Below are 18,247 nucleotides of genomic sequence, written 5' to 3' on the forward strand. Positions count from 1 at the left end.
CTGAGGAGGCTTTTCCTTTATACTTCTGCATGGCTTGGATTTTTTTTTTTTTTTTTTTTTTACAGGTGCAAGTGTACGGTCATTTTGTAACTATGAAGATGAACTACTGTGTTGCCTTCAGGATTCTGTCATGCAGAAAGGCTGCAGGCTGCCTGAACATCTTGTTATGGCCTCCAAGGCCCTGCCCCGGGGCTCACATCACACTGCTCGCTGCCTCCCTGAGTGCACCCCGCAGTGCCATGCCTCCCTCTCTCCTGTTCTGCCTGAACTTTCGCCCATCCATGCAAAGGCAGCTGCGGCCTCCTCTGGAAGGTGTATCAGGATTCGGTTTAGTTGACTGCTCACACATCTGTTTCTCTGTGGGGCACTGAGCTCTGGGAGGGCAGGGCCTGGCCTTCGTTGTCCCAGCACCCCTGGTACCCAGCCCAGGGTCTGGCATAGAGCAGAAGCCCAGTCCAGCTGGCTGAGGGGCTCCTCTGGGTTTACAGGCCAAGGGCCTTTGAAGTAACCTGATCCCCAGCTATTACTTGGGCTGGGATTTGCTCCCTTCTGGGAACACAGGTCTCGGACAGGGATGGGCACCCCTCTAAGACTGCTCCTCCCATGGCTACTTCTTCCCAACACACTCCTGGATGCTCACCTTCTTCTCCCCATGATTTCACAATCTGCTCTGCCTGTTATGGACAACTTGGCTCCAGGGAGAATTCTGTCCCCACATGCCCTCTCTCAGCTGGCTTTAAGGTCTAACACTGGTGGGAAATCAAAACTCCTGGGCCCCCACACTAACTTTTCTCTCTCCTTGCCACATGACCAGGGAAACATGACTCAGGGTAGAAAAAGGGAGTTGTCTGTTTTTTCCCTAGGCCCAAATGCCACTTGTGTGGGTCTACAGAGTCATCTGTATCAAGGACAGCCCTGGACTAGGTCTAGCAACACCTAGTTGTGCCCCTTACTGGCAGAGGGATTGTAAGCAGTCATTTCTTTGACCCTGTTTCTTTCTCTGTATGACAGGAAAATAAAACTGGTTCCATCTGTAACATTCAGTTACTGGGAGAAGCAAAGACGGTGAAGGCTTTGTAAATTTCAGAATATCCTGGTTATTGGTGGTGGGTCTGGCCATCTGCAATTTCATGCAACCTGCAGGAGATGGTGAGGGTGGTATTTAGAGGCTACGGTGGATTCAAAGCTCTCTTCTATGCATACCCTCTGTTCCTGCCACACCAGACCTTCTGCCAACTCCTAAACTGTCTTTTTTCTTTTTTTAAGATTCATTTATTTGAGAAAGAGAGAAAGTGCACGAGTATGAGCGGGAGGGGCAGAGAGGGAGAGAATCCCAAACAGACTCCATACTCAGTGCAAAGCTGGATGCAGGGCTCGATCTCACAATCCCGAGATCACGTGATGATCTCAGCAGAAACCAAAAGTCAGATGCTTAACCGACTGTGCCGTCCAGGCGCCCCTCTCCTAAACTGTCTTGTACCGCTGCTTACCTGGTTTCCTCTGCCTGGAATGTCTTCTGGCTGAAATTCTACCTCTGCATCAAGGCTCAAGCCCATCTCCAGCACAAAGCCTCTCTGCCCTTCCTCAGGTGTTGAGGTGCCTCAAACTTTCTCCCTGAACCCCACAGCACTACTGTACTGCAATCACATAGCTAGTTATTCCTCCTCTGTCCAGGCACCTAAAGTCCTTGGTGACAGGGCTCTGACCCACTCATTTTTGCATCCTCCCTCACCCCCCTGGTCAACAGTGGAGGTTCAGGAAATTCTGTTGTTGGTAAAATGCTTTCTTAAGAGACTAGTGATCCTTGTGTAGAAGACATCAAGGAGAATTACTCAGTTTTAGGAGCCCCTCAGATCAAGCTGCCCAGTTCATGCCACGGTATTTTTACCTCCTTTGCCCTAGTCTATTTCAGAACCTTCCCCTGCACCAAGTGTTTGCCAAAAAGGGATGGCAGGGAAGTTGAAGGCCACCTGAACTCTGCCTAGAAAGGCAAATAGGGCCATCTAAGCCCTGCCTATTTCCCTTTGTGTCTGCCCATAGAAGGAGCCAACAGAGAGTTCTCTGATCTTGGGTAAAGAAGGTGGCAGACCTCAAGTTGGGTAATGTTTTGAAAACCCGTACTCGAGCAGTTTCAAAAGTGGCAACTGCTTTGTGGACCTGCCCTCTTTGAGTAAGAAAGCTTCCGCTTAAGTTCAATTTCAGGTTTGGGTGGGGGAGGAGCTACAGATTAGGAGGGGAGAGGGTGCCAGGAAGTGAGAAACCACTGGTCCAAGGGGCTGGAGAGGGCTTAACAGGAAAGAAGAGGGAGGGTGGGGGGAGATGATGGGGTTCCTCCTAGGTGTCCAATGGGACATATGTTGAGGAAGGTCAGGAATGGGTCTGGCCTGCTCTCCTAAGAGAGGCCAACAGCAGCTCAGCTGCTCAGCAGGTAAGTCCAATTTGGTGGAGGGCCTGTCTTAGGGAGCACAGGGAGAAAAGCTACTTTGAGGTAGGGTTGGGGTCTGGGGTGGGAACAGGGTGAGGAGTTGGCAACAGGGCCTGGGCTCAGGCTAGGACAGGTCCACGACTGGGAGTGTCTACCAGCCAGGGAGGGCAAACCAGCAAAAGAAGGAGTCTATGCTTGGTTAAAAAGAGAGGCACTACGGTGCCAGATTCTGAGGGACTGGCTGAGTGAAACTGGTCTGAGAAGTGAAGCAAAGAAATGGCGCCTGAACTGGGGCTATATCCTTGGATTAATTTTTTTGAGGTGGCACAAGGGCCTGTTCTGGAGGTTCTAGAAGAGCACACTACGGGTCACAGATTCCAGTTAGACAAGTGTCACAGTTTCAGAATGGGTCTGGATGCTAGAATTTGCCCTAGGGTGGATGAGGCAGGGTTCCCAACGGAGGAATGACAGGGGATTGTACCATTCAGTTGTCAGGACCAGCACCCCATCAGGTACAGATGGGGGCTGACCCGGAGCCCAGGAAGAGGTGGCCCATATGGGATGAGCAGCCAGAGCAGCGGGTGGGGCCGGTCTGGCTGGGTCCAGTAGGCTCAGAACAATACACTGCCCGAATCGCAATGTGAGGCTGACAGTGTTTGCAGCATGATACACAGAGAGAACAATGTGTCAGGTTCCGAGTGGGGATAGAAGCCGGCCCCTACAAGAGAAGGTGTCAGATCCCAGAGCACCTAAGGCCAGCTCCCGGATGTGGGCTCGGGGTGGGGAAGCGGTGGTGATCCCTGCCGGGAAGGGTCAGCGTCTGGGGAGAGGAGGTGTCAGCGCGGGCGGGAGGAGGGTCCTCGTCAGTCATGTCACGGGTGGGAGGTGGGAAGCGCGCGCGGTTTTGCCTCCGACCCTACCTTGCCGCGGGCGCAGCGCACCGAGCGCAGGGCGCCGAAGAAGATGGGCAGTAGCGCCATGAGCAGGAGGCTGCCGTAGGCCAGCGCGATGCCCTCGGGCGTGGAAGGCGGCCGCGTCGTGCCGTTGGCTGCGCCGCCTGCCTCGGCGCTGCCGTTGTGCGGGTCGCTGAGGGCCGAGTCCATGGCGACGCTGCGCTCCGGGTCCGACTCCAGCTCCCGCCGCCGCAGCAGAGACGCAAGACGGGAAGACGGGCGCTGCGGGAAAAGCCACGTTCCCTTAAAGAAACAGGAAGTGACGTGCTGCCCTTGCCGGTCCGCGCCGCGCACGCGTGCGCGTTCACGTCTCCCCGCCCGCGCGCCCTCTAATGGTAGCGGAGGGCCGGGCGACCAGTTGCTAAGCAACTCGTGACTGGTCGGGAAAGGAACACTGAACCACTGTGCTGGGCATCCATCCCGAGGGAGACCTGAGGATCGCATGCGCCAGTCCCAGCCGACTTCCTCAATCCCAGGCTGTTCTGCTCCCCACAAGTCCTCATCATGATAACTAAGAGATAACTCTTAGCATGCTCTCCAGGAACCCCAGGAAGTAAGCCAACCTGAAACCAGGAAAGGAAGATCCATTCCCCTCCAATGTCCCTTTAGTACACGGCAGTGAAAAAGCTTAACTGTGTCATCTGGAAAAGGAGAAATACTTAGAAGGCCCAGCTCCATTAGTACAGAGCAGGCAAAAAGACTGGATTTAGAGCTGAGAAGCAATAAGTTGCTGAATGACACAGACGGTATAAAATCCCATAGCCTGGTCCAAGCTTGACAGGTGGTGAGGTGGGGTTGGAGCATGGGGTTCATGGTGAGGGCAGACAAAGGTAAGGACTCAGACTACAAGAGTTTTTTTGTTTTGTTTGTATTTGTTTTTAGAGGGCGGGGACAGAGGGAGAGGGAGAGTGAGAATCTTAAGCAGGCTCCACACCCAGCAAGGCGCCCCAGGCGGGCCTCCGTGCAGCGCTCGATCTCACAACCCTGAGATCGTGACCTGAGCTGAAATCAAGAGTCGACTCGCTTAACCGACTGAGCCCGGGTGCCCCAGACTATAAGAGTTTGAATAACAGGGTTGTTTTGGGGCACCTGAGTGGCTCTGTCGGTTAAGTGTCTGACTCTTGATCTCATCAGGTCTCAATCTCAGGATTGTGAGTTCGAGCCCTGCATTGAGCTCCGCGGTGGTTGTTGAGCCTACATTAAAAAAAAAAAAAAAAAAAAAGAGTTGTTTGCCTAGTATGTGCCAGGCACTGAACTAGTAACATGTGTGTGTAGGGGTGTGTGTGTGTGTGTGTGTGTGTGTGTGTGTGTTTTATTTCCATAACACTAGTAAGAGATGATTGGTTCCATTTTACAGTTGAGGAAACTGAGCCTCACAGAGGTAAGCTAAACTAGCCAGGCCAGGTGACACAGCCAGAAGTGGAACAGGAGACTCTTGAACTCAGGTCTGTGGGACTCCAAAGCCTTTGCTCTTTGCAACATTCCAGCTACACAGGAGGCTAAGGAGTTTGGACCAGAATAACTTAGTTCTGGGCAGATGGTGTACAGTTTCAGGCTGTGTTTTTCAATAAGCCGAACATGACCTGAATGGATGGATGAAGGCAGTTTGCCTGCTGAATTCATCCATCAGTAATTCAGGCCACAGGATTTGCCCAGCAACCAGGCTTCATGGCTCTATGCCTCCTCATCTGAGAGTACATGATTGGAAATTGGAGACACTTCTGCTTCCCCCTAGGCTGAACATTTGATTTAGTGTGTTCTAGGGCAGATCTGGCCATCTCTCTTTACACTCCAGAGTGGGAGATTGTGAATATGACCCAGGGAACTAAGGGGGTGACCCACGTTCAGAAAGATCCTGTCAAGGCTTCTGGAGGGTTGGATTTCTGGCTTGGAGCAGACGTGTCTTGATATTGTCTGAAAACAGAGATGAGACAGTCTGCAGGTGGGTGCCCTGAGGCTTTATCCGCTGAAGCCTCCTATATGGGGTTACTTTCCAAGAGGCTATCTGAACTGGAGGTCAAGAACAGAGCTTGTTTAGAGCCTGGGATAGTTAAATTACCAAATATTTGTTCCAGAGAAGGATGCGGCCCCATTCTCCTGTTCACTTGTTCCTGTATCCAGTCCCTGTGAATGGATTTCAGATTTTCCAACTTTTTTCTCATATATGCTCACACACACACTCACCCATACTTACACATACTATTAAATGTTTAATTACTTCTGAAAATAAAAAGTAAAGATCATGAATGGATGCTGAAACTGTTGTAAGGTTGAGGAACAGGATATCCATACAGTCTTAGAGCGTCACCCCACAGATTACCTACTAATTACAAAGGAAGAAGTTTCCTTTATGATGGAGTGGCAAAATGGGATGGGATGAGATAACATGACAGGCTGTGCTGTGATGTGCTGGACACATCATCTGTGCAGTCTTCTTGCGAAACATGTTTGACCCACGTCTACTCAGGAAGGAACATCAGAAAAAGTCAGAAAAGATACAGACCGTGGAATATTCTACAAGACAACTAGCCTGGTCTCTTCAAAAATGTCAGCGCTGTGAAAAAAAAACAACCCAAAAACTCCATGGGGATTGTTACGGATGAAAGGAGACAAGTGTAAAGTACCATCTGTGATTGGATTCTGGGTCACAACCTTTTTAAATAGGCTGTAAAGAAAATTTTCAGATGAATGGGGAAATTTGAATATGGATTGTTTGGGCTTGATTGTATTGTGACTGCAGGACCTTGCTAATCAAGGTGTGGTTAGCCCCATCAGCATCACCTGGGAGCCTTGAAGCAACGCAGAATCTCCGCTCCACCCCAGAGCTACTGGATCTCCAGCTGATCCACACGCACACTTAGTCTGAGACATGCTGGTGTAGGAGAAGCTCCTTATTCGAGGGTGGTATGTGTCTGCCTCAGGGCCCAGGTAACCTCATGTTCTTGATCATTGTGAGAGAATGGGCCGGCAAGCGGTAAAACTGTATAAATATTTACTGTTCTTATTATCTGCCAAGACCATAGAGCCCTCACATATATGTGCTCAACAACTCTTTGTATATGAATGAACGAATATATTGTTCTCTCCACCTAACCTTCACTTTCTCACCTCACAATCCCTCAGAGCTTGAGTCGAATGTCAGCTCCATGTCGGGTTCCAATGTCGGGGAACCCCAAGGAACCCCTATATTTCTAGCAGGGTGTGGCGGGCATGAGTGCCCCAGGGATTTTACTAAGATCAAAGAAACAGGGAGAGGGTGCCTGGGCGGCTCAGTTGGTTGAGCGACTGCCTTCTGCTCAGGTCATGATCCTGGAGTCCCGGGATCGAGCCCCACATCGGGCTCCCTGCTCAGCAGGGAGTCTGCTTCTCCCTCTGACCCTCTTCCCTCTCGTGCTCTCTATCTCTTATTCTCTCTCTCAAATAAATAAATAAAATCTTAAAAAAAAAAAAGAAACAGGGAGAAACACTTTTGGTGCCTCCATACCGCCTTGCCTTAGGGCTGGAATCCTCTTTTGGGAAAATCTTTTTGGAGGCCTAAACTGCTCATGTGAATTATTTTCAGCTCCACCATCCTAGAGAAATTCTCCCACATGTCTATGAGGGGACATATCCAAGGATTTCCAGCAGTGTTTGTTATTTTTCTTGGTAGCAGGAAGTGGGAGCAAACCCAGGTGTGTGTCGCTGGGAAAGGGATCGACAAGATGTATTGGATGTATACTCTGGGATGCTGGGCAGCAGCAAGAAGCAATAATCTCTGAGCACGCTCAGCTGGGGTGATGCTGCCTCCTGGTTTGGGGAGGACAGTTAGGCTATATGCCCTTTGCCCTGGCCTGATTATTAATAGAATCCCTTGCACTCTCAAAAGGGTACCAGTTGGCACGATAATGTTTGGTCACTTTCATGGGTCAAGTAGAAGCAGAGCCTGAGATGAGGATTCTTGTTTAAGCGATTCCGAGGGGGAGTGTTCTTGGGAGGAAGGGTATGAGGGCATGCAGGCGATAAAAGGCTAAATGAGGAGTGGGTCTTGGCCAGAGACTCCTTTCACTGTGACCCCAAGGAGAGCTCTGGGGCACAGACCACACCAGAGAATTGTTCCTGCTTTGAGACCAGGCCTCCTGTACCCTGTACCTGTCAGTCACTGGCCACAGTGTAGGAGTCCAGGGCTGAGGTACCCTGGCTAGCTGGCTTCTGTGTGACCAAGGGCAATGCTCCAGAGAAGGTGGCCGTTGTGAGCGGCTTTCAGTCAACACTCTCAACAGCTGGGGGTTGGGCCACTATGTCTGGTAAAGAGGATGTGGGTGGGGCACCAAATGCCTTCCTATAATCCCCCTAACCTCAAGAACATGTATAGAATTCTAAAATGTGGAACTGAGCATTAAGAAATGTGTGATATGATTGCATAAAAGTAAGTATTGCATAGCAACATTGAAAATCTAACAAGAATATTTACATATTAAAGAATATACATCAAGCCTATTAGAATGGTTCCCTATAGAGGGATGGGAATGAGAGTGGGAACTGGGGATTAAAACAACAACAGGGGCACCTGGCTGGCTTGGTCGGTAGAGTACGCAACTCTTGATCTCGAGGCCATGACTTCGAGCCCCATGTTGGGTGCGGAGATTACTAAAAATAAATAAACTTTAAACAACAGCAGCAACAAAATGTGTGTAAGTAAAATAAAACAGGGGTAGGGCACCTGGGTGGCTCAGATGGTTAAGCGTCTGCCTTCGGCTCAGGTCATGATCCCAGGGTCTTGGGATCGAGTCCCGCATCGGGCTCCCTGCTCCTTGGGAGCCTGCTTCTCCCTCTGCCTCTCTCTTTCTCTGTCTCTCTCTCTGTCTCTCATGAATAAATAAATAAAATCTAAAAAAAAATAAAATAAAATAAAACAGGGGCTTTGCCGGAAAATGGTGAAGATAGTCTGCCCTGAAGGAATGAGTGCGATGAACTCATCCCTCTGCTTCTGAGATTCAAAAAAGAAAATACATGGGGCACCTGACTGCCTCAGTTGGTGGAGCATGTGACTCTTGATCTCTGGGTCGTGAGTTCAAGCCCCACGTTGGGCTTGGAGCCCACTGAAAAGAGAGAGAGAGAAAAAAGAAAATACAAGATCTTTGAAGACTTTAAGAAAAAGCTGTCATGTCAGCGTTCTCTTTGTTCTTTGTTGGGTTGGGGACAGAGGCTGGATTTGCAAAAGGAATGACAAGTGCCCCTCTGACAGTGAGTCGGGTTCTTTGGTTTACAAGAGCTAAAGGCCTGGCTGGAAGCACTTTGGGCAAAGGTGGGATTGTTTGGCTCTTGAACTCCAAGGAAATTGTAAGTAACTGAACCACTGGACTGCTGGACAGGACCCGCAGGGACAGAGCTGGGCCTCAGTTACCTCCAGCAACCAGGGCATCCAGGCTGCTGAATTCTCTCTGCTCATCTCTGCGTACTGTCTTTATTCTCCTTCATAGCAAACCCGTGTGCCACAAATGGTACCACGAGCTGACTTAACATGTAATGATTTGCCTCAGGAACCCGGAGGCTCCTGGGTTCATGAACCCTCTTGGTTCAGTGTTGTCATGATGTCCAGCTCCACCATCAAAAGGCCTCTGGGGTGGGTGAGACTTCCAATACAACAGTCTGAGTCGGGGGTCAGTGAGGATTTCCGTAATCACGGGCAAAGCCATGGGATGTTGGAGTGATGAAATGTTAAGGGTCACAGGATGTTAGCATCCCAATGTGCTCAGGGTGAAAGCGTTATTGTCTTGGCATTGGTACTTTCCCTAGGGAGGGCACGGTGTGTATGTTGAGTATGGGAAGATAGCTTGACAATCTGCATGAGCTGAATGTGAGACCCTAAGAACCCTGGATGGCAAGTGCAGAAGAAACAGAAACGGCAAATCTGTTTTGCGTTAGAAATGAACAGGAGGGAGAGAAAGAGATAAACAGAAATGAAGGGGAGGTTGGAAGAAGGATAGGAGCCTGCAAAATGGCCTGAGTCTGAGACACCATGTGGAGAGAGGGGGGAAATTCCTGCTGGGCTCAACACCGAATGGAGTGAGGGGGTACCAACTGAGGAGAAAGACTTTTGGAATCAGAGGATATCATGAGAGTTCTGGCAGCTGAGTGGGAAATGGATTGGCCAGAACAAGAGAAATAGACCAAAGAAGAGATGGTAGTGGCTTTGGCTAGGCGGGGCTGGTGGAGATGGAGACAAGCGGGTGTGATTAAGTTTTACACTCAGGAAATTTCTGAATTAGGATTTCATTTAGAAAATAGAATCAACAAGACTCCCTGATGGGGTGTAAGGGAGGAGGAGAAACCGACTCCTGCATTTCTGAACTGAGCTACTGGATGATAAAGATGCCATTAACGGAGAGAGGGAAGATTTTGGGCGGCCAGGCGTCCTCTATCTTTCTCTTTCAATTTGGTATTCTGTTTCTGTGGGAGGCTGCGGCTTCCCTTGCACTAATGTCCTCTCCTGCCAGCAGAGGGCAGCCTAGGCCAATGAACAGGCACAGAGTGGGCGGTACCGGGATAGCCCAGATGGTCCTAGGGACACTGGCTATGGAAACCAGGTTGTCTGGCTTATGGAAAAGAAGTAGGTCTTCTCTGAGGCTTAAATCCAGCCTTTGACTTTGAGGTCAATCCCGACACAGAAATCTGGGGGCTGTCCATGTCCAAGGCTGCTGGACAATTCAGGGCCGCATCATCTTTTCCAGGCTATTTCAATAGCTTTCTAATTCATCTCCTGGAGACCCCTCTGCATCTTGTATCTTTGCTTGAAACCCCTTAAGTGTCCCCCTCCCCTCATGGTAAGCTCATGCTCCTCACCATGGCCTTCAAGGCCCTGCATACACTGCCCCCGCCAAGATGTTTAGCTCCATCCCTTATCGCTTCCTTCTTTTGCATCTAGCTCTTTTCTGCCACAGGTCCTTTGCATAAGCTGTTTCTCCCTTCCTCGTCTTCTTTCTCCCCAATTTTCTTTCCTTCTTTCTTTTTAAAAAGTAGGTTCCATGCCCAGCACAGAGCCCAACGCAGGGCTTGAATTCATGAACTAAGCTGAGATCAAGAGTTAGACACTTAACTGAGCCACCCAGGCGCCCCTCTCTCCTGGATTTTCTTTTTTTTTTTTTTAAGATTTTATTTATTTGAGAGAGAGAGTGAGAGCACGAGCAGGGGGGAGGGGCAGAGGGAGAGGGAGAAGTAGGCTCCCTGCTGAGCAGGGAGCCCGATGTGGGCTCCATCCCAGGACCCTGGGATCACGACCTGAGCTGGAGGCAGATGCTTCACTGACTGAGCCACCCAGGTGCACTCTCCTGGATTTTTTAGCTCCTTCTCACGGGTCTTAGCTTAAATGTTACCTTAAATTCTTTTTCTCAGCGTCTTAAAAAAAAATCCTCATAGCACATAACACTGTAGTGTGCAATGTGCTAAGTACCAGGATAATTTGATAAATCAATTTGTGTTTTTTGTCTCTATTTTCTCCTTCCCTTTCTGTATTTCTTGCCTAGGGAAGCTTTGCTCATAGAGTTCAAAGCAGAAGTTGCCTCCAAGACTCCTTCCTTTCTGGCTTCCATTCTCTATACGTTTATGGTGGAACAGATAGGGAACAGGTGGATGGAACGGATAGGGAAACTGTCAGCTCCCTAGGTCCAGTCCCGCTCACAGATGTGTTTTGTATGACCTTTACCTTCACAGGTTCAACACCTGTTTTCACTCTGTGGCCAAAGTTAAAACATAGAGCAATTTCAAAATAGAAATTTGGATATTTGGCTTCTCTTGGACAGTTAGAGGATCTGGCAATCTCGGGTTTGCATTTGCATGGGATGGGCACTAATATTTATTGACTACCTACTGATGGCAGGCCCTGTTCAAAGTGCTTTCTCCGGTGAGGTTGTCATCCAGCTAGGGACAAGTATTATTCTTTTTCGTGGCTACAGAAGCAGGCACAGAGTGGTTAAGTGGCTTGCCCGAGAACTCACAGGCAGTTACCAGTAGCACCAGAAGTGAACCCAGGCAGCAAACTCTAGAATGTGGGCTCCTAACCATTAGACCATGCTGCCTGATAGCAGTTTTGTGGGCTGAGCTGAGCTGCCCGCTCTAGGTAGGACATGTGTTCTCTAGTTACCAAGCTCCACACTTTTTTTATTGTTGAGTGTGTAAAGTCTTGTTGTAGGGAGAGTAACTCATTTCTTCTGAGGGTAAGGACAGCGGGAGACACAAAGGTACAGAAGTCCCCAAGATAATCTTCTTCTGCACTGAAGACATACTATCTTTTTTTTTTTTTTGAGATTTTATTTATGTATTTGACAGAGAGAGAGAGAGCACAAGCAGGCGAAGTGGCAGGTAGAGGGAGAGGGAGAAGCAGACTCCCCGCTGAGCAGGGAGCCCGACGCAGGGCTTGATCCCAGGACGCCGGGATCATGACCTGAGCCAAAGGCAGACGCTTAACTGAGCCATCCAGTCACCCCTTCTTCTTCTTCTTTTTTTTTTTAACTAATCTCTACCCCCAACATGGGGCTCAAACTCAAAACCCCAGAGATCAAGGGTCGCATATTCTTCCAACTGAGCCAGTCAGACGCCCTAAAATTAATTCGGTTTTTGAGAAAATAAAGAAATGAGTATTTCTTGCACGCTTGAGTTTGGGGGTTAAGATTTAGATCTGATGCAACAGTCTGTAATTTTTTTTTATTATTTCTGCTTTTATGAAGTTTTCTTTTTTGGTTTGTCTCTTGCTTTAGACTGTGAGCCCCTTGATGGCAGAATGATGTACAGTGTTCACCAGTGTTCACCCTGCACATCCACTGTCTAGAGAGCATCAGGCATATAGTAGATGCTCAATCATCATCCTGGTAATTATAACGCACACTCAGGGGGTACCTACTTCACATTTATATATAATATAACTAACCCGTTTGATCCTCACGCCACCCTATGGGCAGGCATCTTCATTGTCCTCATTTACATGTGAGGAATCTCAGGTACAGGAAGACTAATTTGCCCTAGGTCACACAGCCTGGGTCATGCCTAGTAAGTATTCATGAATGAATGGATGAGGGACTGATTCCTGGCGTGCTCTTGTTGGCCCCCTGGCTTTCCCTCATCCTACACAGCTGTGTCCCACAATGTCGGAAGTACTTGGGTCAGACCCAGGCAGGACACTGTGTCAGGGAGTCCCTGAGGCGATGTCCTCACCTTAGAACTGGTGATTGATCATTTTTAGTCACATCCGGCCTCTCCATCTAGCCTCTTCTCTCTTTGTTCTCAGCATTATACTTACACTTCAACATACCAACCATTCTTAAGCCCCTAGATTCTTTCAGCCTCCCTGCTTTGGCTCAAGCTCTTCCTTGTGCGGGGACCATCTTTCCAATCCTGAGATTCCATTCTTCTAAAAGGAGAAACTGGGAAGGGAGGCCAGGTCTTTAAACCATGTCATTCTCTGGTAATACTAAAACACTGGATTGCGTCTGGTCTCCAGCAGCCTTATGATGATGGTGGTGCCGGAGGAGGCCGGAAGAACAGTATCCTTTGTGCCCATCTCTCTGGTGGGAATGCAGAGTCCCAGAGAGAAGAAGGGACTTCGTAAAAGTGAAGCAGGGGATCAGATTCAGGGCTGCGCTAAAACCTGGGCTGCTGGTCTCCCAGCCCAGAGCCCTTTCCACAGTGGGGCAGTAACTCCATTTGGCGTTACACAGAGAGCAGGGTCTGAGCGCCCAAAAAGAGCCCCTCAATTCTAATAGTGCCTGAAATTCTGTCATTGGAGATCACTTCCTTTGGGGAGCAAGGGGTGTTGAAGGCTTTTTGGTCTCTAGGGAGCCCCGACTAATGATGAAAACCCCTGTGATGAGTCCTACACTAAGCTCATGTCAGCCTGTTCCCAGGAGGATGATCTGGCTGACAGGCAGCCAAGGGTGAGATGCCGTGGGAAGGAGATCCTGACTGAGGCCTGGAGGAATGTGGGAAGCACCAAGGCAGGCAGAAAAATGGGTCAGGGGTGGGGGGTGTCAGCCAAAGGGCGGGGCAGCTGTGAGATCCTTGGCCTGGGGACTCAGGAAGCCAGGCTTCACCATCAACTTGCTGTGTGATGTTGGGCAAGACTCTTTGCTCCTTGGAGCTCTGATCTGGGTCAGTGCGGTGGAACAGAGTTGCTTCTGGTTTATCTTAAGGCTCTTGGTGTCAGGAAGTTGGGGCCCCAGGTGGTGGTTGCTATGACAACCTGTAGAGATAGTGACCAAGGGCACTGTTGACATGACTATGATCACAAGGTCCAAGAGCCAAATGACTATCAGTTCTGCCTCGAGACAGTTCCCTCCCTGTCACCTCCTTCCATTTCCCCTAAAATTCAGCATTGGTGGGGCCAGAGAGGTGTCAGGAGTCAGGGACCTACACACTGCCGTGCTTTGTCTTCTACCGACGGGCTGTGTAACCTTGGCTAAGTCTTTGCTTCTCTCTGGGCCTTTTTTCCACATCTGGAAGATGAAGAGGTTGCCCAGGGCCCTTTTTACTCTAAATTCCTATCAATTTGCCTTTACATAAGAGACAATTTTTAAGCCAAAGGGTTGTTTCCAGGAATGATATGAAAAGTATTAACAACTGTTATGACCGTCACTTCCTGACCTCCCCACACAGGCCTGGACTGCCCTGCCAGGTAGGTGTTACCCCTTTAGCAGCTAGAAGTGGGGAGGGCTGGTTAGACCCAGAGGAGGGTCCAGAGCAGCCTGTCTGCTTGAGGGGTACATGGAGGGCGCCCAGGGCAGGGGCTATGAACAACGAGTAGGCAAATACCTAAATATTTTGACAACTGGTATGGCCATACCTTCGCCTACTGGCTGAACATGAGCCTCTGCTGTATCTATAATGGTGGAGTTACAGGCACTGTGAGTAGTGAAGGGAGATTTTCTGAGCAGAGGGACCACGCTGATGTCATAGAGATCAGGCCACTGAGGGAGCCGAGGGCTCTCAAGCCCTGCCCTCGTCAGAGAGCAGGATTGATCCTTCTTCCCGGTGGCTCGCTGCACATTCTGACTAGGTTGTGCACACTTCCTGGAGAGCCAGGGCTGCCAGCATCTCAGTTCCAGAATGGCTGATGCCCAGACCAGTGGGGAGGGCACAGCAGGAAATGGCAGAGCAGGGGGGCCCAAGGAGGAAGCAGAGAGCTCGGGGGGAACACCTGCCCCTCCTCTCCCAGGAGACCAGCCCCTGGGCAGATGCCAGACCCTTGGCCTCTGGGATCTGTTCCTCTCCACGCACCCCCAGCCCGCTTGTCTCTCCCAGCAGGACTTTGCAAACAGCTTCTCCGGATGGACGGATGGATGCGGCTGCTCCCTCCTCCCTGCACACTTTCTATTCCCAGCCCTGAGCCTCCGCCAGGGTTCCTCAGGAAAATTGGCTGAAAGAGACATTTTCCATACTCTTGACTCCTCTGCTGGGTAGCTGTCCCTGCCTCCACTCTCTCCAGCCCATCACCAGGACCCAGAAGGAGGGGAAATACTTGGTCAACTGGTTGCTGCTCCCTGACCCCTTCATTCTGTATGCCATTTTATCTTCATGGGCCTCAGTTTCTTAATCTATGAAATGAGCTAGCTACCCTGAGAAGCAGGCTTGGGAGTCAGGCTTTTTTTTTAGATTTTATTTTTAAGTAATCTCTACACCCAACGTGGGGCTCAAATCCACAACCCCTAGATCAAGAGTTGCATGCTCTACCAACGGAGCCAGCCAGGCGCTCCAGGAGTCAGACATTCCTGATTTAATCCTTAGCTCACTAACTGTGAGCTACTGTGTGACTTTGGACAAGATCCTCAACATCTTGGAGGCTCAGTTTTCCCCATCTGTAGATAGTGTTCTCTCTTACTGTTGTGAGGATTAATGAAATAAGCTGAGGAAAGGATTTAGCTCAGCACTCTGCACATGGCAAGTGTCAATGAGTACCTATTTTTTAATTAATTAATTAATTAATCAATCAGAGCCTACTTGGTGCCGGATGCTGTGTTAGGGCTTTATGTACCCGATTTCTAATCCATACAAGACCTGTGCAAAGTGCTTGTCATCCCCTTTGTAAAACTGAGGGTCCAAAGTTTCAGAGAAGCTAAGTAACACGTTCAAGGTCACAGATATCAAATGGCTGAGCCAGAGGGATTCAAACTCAGATCTGACTCATTCCGGCTTTCCTATTCTAACCAAGGCTCTGGTAACTAGAAGAAAGAACACCCCCCTGCTTCAGGCAGATAATGAAGAGCAGAATGGCTTTGGCTGAGATTTTAATCCAGCCCTTACAAACTGTAATTTCAAAGCTTCAGCTGGGGTTTTGGGCAGCTAAGGGGCACAGTCATTGAGAGGAATATTGTTTAATTTTGTTACAATTAGGGAAATGCAAAGTAAGCAATGAGGCATCTTCGTTTCCAACCTTCCCTCATCCTGTGCCCAAGAAAATGTCAAATGAGAAAAAACTAGTGATATCTAATGTGGTTCATGGTGTGGGGAATTGGGCATTGTTAGTTTGAATATAAACAAAAGCAGTCCTTTTGGAGGGCAATTTGGCGGCGTCTGACAAAACATAAAATGTGCATGTTCTTTGACCTAGTAAATTTGCATTTGGTAATTTTTCCTCTTCGTCCAAAATATTCACTGCCACATTGCTTGTAAGGGCAAAACATTTACATAACATAATGTAACATAATGTCCTTCAAAGGGTAGACTATGTACATCCATATTGTGGAATATTTTATACCCATGAAAAAGAGCAAGGTAAAAACAAAACAAAACAGACAGACAGAAAGCAGAATAGAGACAACACGATTATAATCAGAGATTTCAACATGCCTTTCTCAGCAATTGGTGAAACAGGAGGGATAAAATCATTAAGCACATGGAATACTTGAACAGCATTTGTAAGTTACCTTGACCTAATTGACATTTTAGAACACTACACCCAGTAATGGCAGAATGAATATTATTTTCAAGTGCACAATGGAACATGGATCATGATAGACCAAATGCTGAACTACAAAACAAGTCTCAGATTTGCAATCAAATTAAATTAGAAATCAATGACCAAGAAGATAGGTAGAGTCCTCCTAAATATTTGGAAATTAAACAACATACTTTTGAATAACCTATGGGAAGAAGAAATCACAGGGGCAAATAGAAAATATTTTGAACTGAATTATCATGGAAACACAACACTCTAAAATCTCTGGGCTGTATCTAGAGCAGTGTATAGAGGGAAATCTATAGCTTTATATAAATTATATAGTTTTTTTCTAAAATAGCTTTAAATGCTCATATTAGAAAAGAAGAAAGTTATCAAATAAATGATGTAATTTCCTATCTTAAGAAGCTAGTAAAAGGGGGTGACCGGCTGGCTCAGATGGTTAAGCATCTGCCTTCGGCTCAGGTCATGATCCCAGGGTCCTGGGATTGAGCCCCACATCGGGCTCAGTGGAGAGCTTGCTTCTCCCTCTCCCACTCCCCCTGCTTGTGGCTCTCTCTAGAAAAAGAAAAACAAAATAAACCTCAACATTGTGAGGTACATTTATATGTACTGGCATCAATAGGAAGCCAGGACACATTGAATGAAAAAAGCAAATTATATCTAATATATACACATCATGGCAGAGATTGCTTGTTGCCTCTCAATGTCCATTCTCCCCCCTTTTAAACAAAGAATCCCTGATTTTGAGCTGAAACATGACTATTCAGGATAAAATACATTTCCTACACCCCTTTGCAATCAAATGTGGCAACGTGACTAAGCACTGGCCAATGAGATGTGATCAGAGACATGTGTGTATCTTCTGAGTGGCTGTGGCTGCCCCCCCCACCCCGCTTTTTGCTCCCTCCCACTTCCTGCTGGCTGGATTGTGGATGTGACTGTTACAGCTTGAGATGCGTACTGTACTGAGGATGGTGGAAGCACAAGATGGAAGGAGTCTACGTCCCTGCCATGCCAACTTGAGACTGCCTGCTTCTGGACTTCCTTTACAACGAAGGAGAAATATACTTCTATCTTATTTCCATCACTGCTATTTTGGGTTTCATTCCTTGCAAACAAACTTAGTGCCAATGCATATAACTATGATTCCATTTATGTGAAAAATAGCAAACCTATATATATGTAGATCAAATGGATGATTTTGACTTTGGTACAGAAATCCCCAAGATAATTTGCTTCAGCACTGAAGACATATTATCTTTTTTTTAGAGATTTTATTTATGTATTTGACAGAGAGAGAGCACAAGCAGACAAAGTGGCAGGCAGAGGGAGAAGGAGAAGCAGGCTTCCCGCTGAGCAGGGAGCCCAATGTGGGACTTGATCCCAGGACCCTGGGATCATGACCTGAGCTGAAGGCAGACACTTAACTGACTGAGCCACTCAGGAGCCCCTGAAGACATATTATCTTACATAACAATAAGTCTAGAGGTGGAACAGCTTAATTCAGTGATGGATGATTCAGTGACTTGACTTCATCATCAAGTACTTGGGTCCTTCCCATCTTTCTAGCTTGTCATCCTCTGATTAGATCCTGTCACAACTGGGAAATGTGGCTACAGGCCCTGGCATCACATTCATACACTTCAATGACCAGTATAAGGAAAAGGATGGTTTCTTCCTGCTGTAGCTCTGTTTGTTTATTTTCCAGCTCTTTTTTAAGAGCAATTTTTTTCTAGAACCTTCCAGCAAAACTTCCTTCACGTCTTATTGGCCATAGCTGGGTTGTAGGTCCATCTTTAAAACAATCTCTGGTTTAGTGCAATTGAGATTTATTTTTGATCCATTTGAAAAGAGAACAACCAAGTAAAATTGTGGCTTTCACGGTGTGGAAGAAAAGAAAAATGGCCAAATGGCTGCCACTATATATATATGTGTGTATATATA

The 18,247-nt window shown here is 48.1% G+C and overlaps 1 protein-coding gene and 1 long non-coding RNA gene across 6 annotated transcripts in view; one reads left to right on the forward strand and one right to left on the reverse strand.

Moving 5' to 3' along the window:
• The window catches only part of HM13 (histocompatibility minor 13), a 39,627-nt gene extending 35,984 nt beyond the window's left edge, over nt 1–3,643 (reverse strand). For 2 of the 5 annotated variants that reach the window (XM_025876402.2, XM_073880599.1), the window contains exon 1: nt 3,346–3,643. In XM_025876402.2, coding sequence (XP_025732187.1) covers nt 3,346–3,528 — 183 coding nt within the window. In that variant the 5' untranslated portion in view covers nt 3,529–3,643. The remainder of the gene's footprint in view (nt 1–3,345) is intronic. The other 3 variants (XM_073880600.1, XM_025876400.2, XM_025876401.2) reach the window with 2 other exon arrangements.
• Nucleotides 3,644–3,780: 137 nt separating this feature from the next.
• LOC141370572 (uncharacterized) lies at nt 3,781–15,940 on the forward strand. Its single transcript, XR_012374734.1, has 4 exons — nt 3,781–3,931; nt 6,119–6,306; nt 12,111–12,221; nt 14,647–15,940. It is a non-coding gene; the product is annotated as an uncharacterized lncRNA (long non-coding RNA).
• Nucleotides 15,941–18,247: the final 2,307 nt, after the last annotated feature.

Source organism: Callorhinus ursinus, unplaced genomic scaffold, assembly GCF_003265705.2.
Source record: "Callorhinus ursinus isolate GAN/ISIS: 27379988/994484 unplaced genomic scaffold, GSC_fseal_2.0 scaffold38, whole genome shotgun sequence".
Taxonomy (NCBI): Eukaryota; Metazoa; Chordata; class Mammalia; order Carnivora; family Otariidae; genus Callorhinus; species Callorhinus ursinus.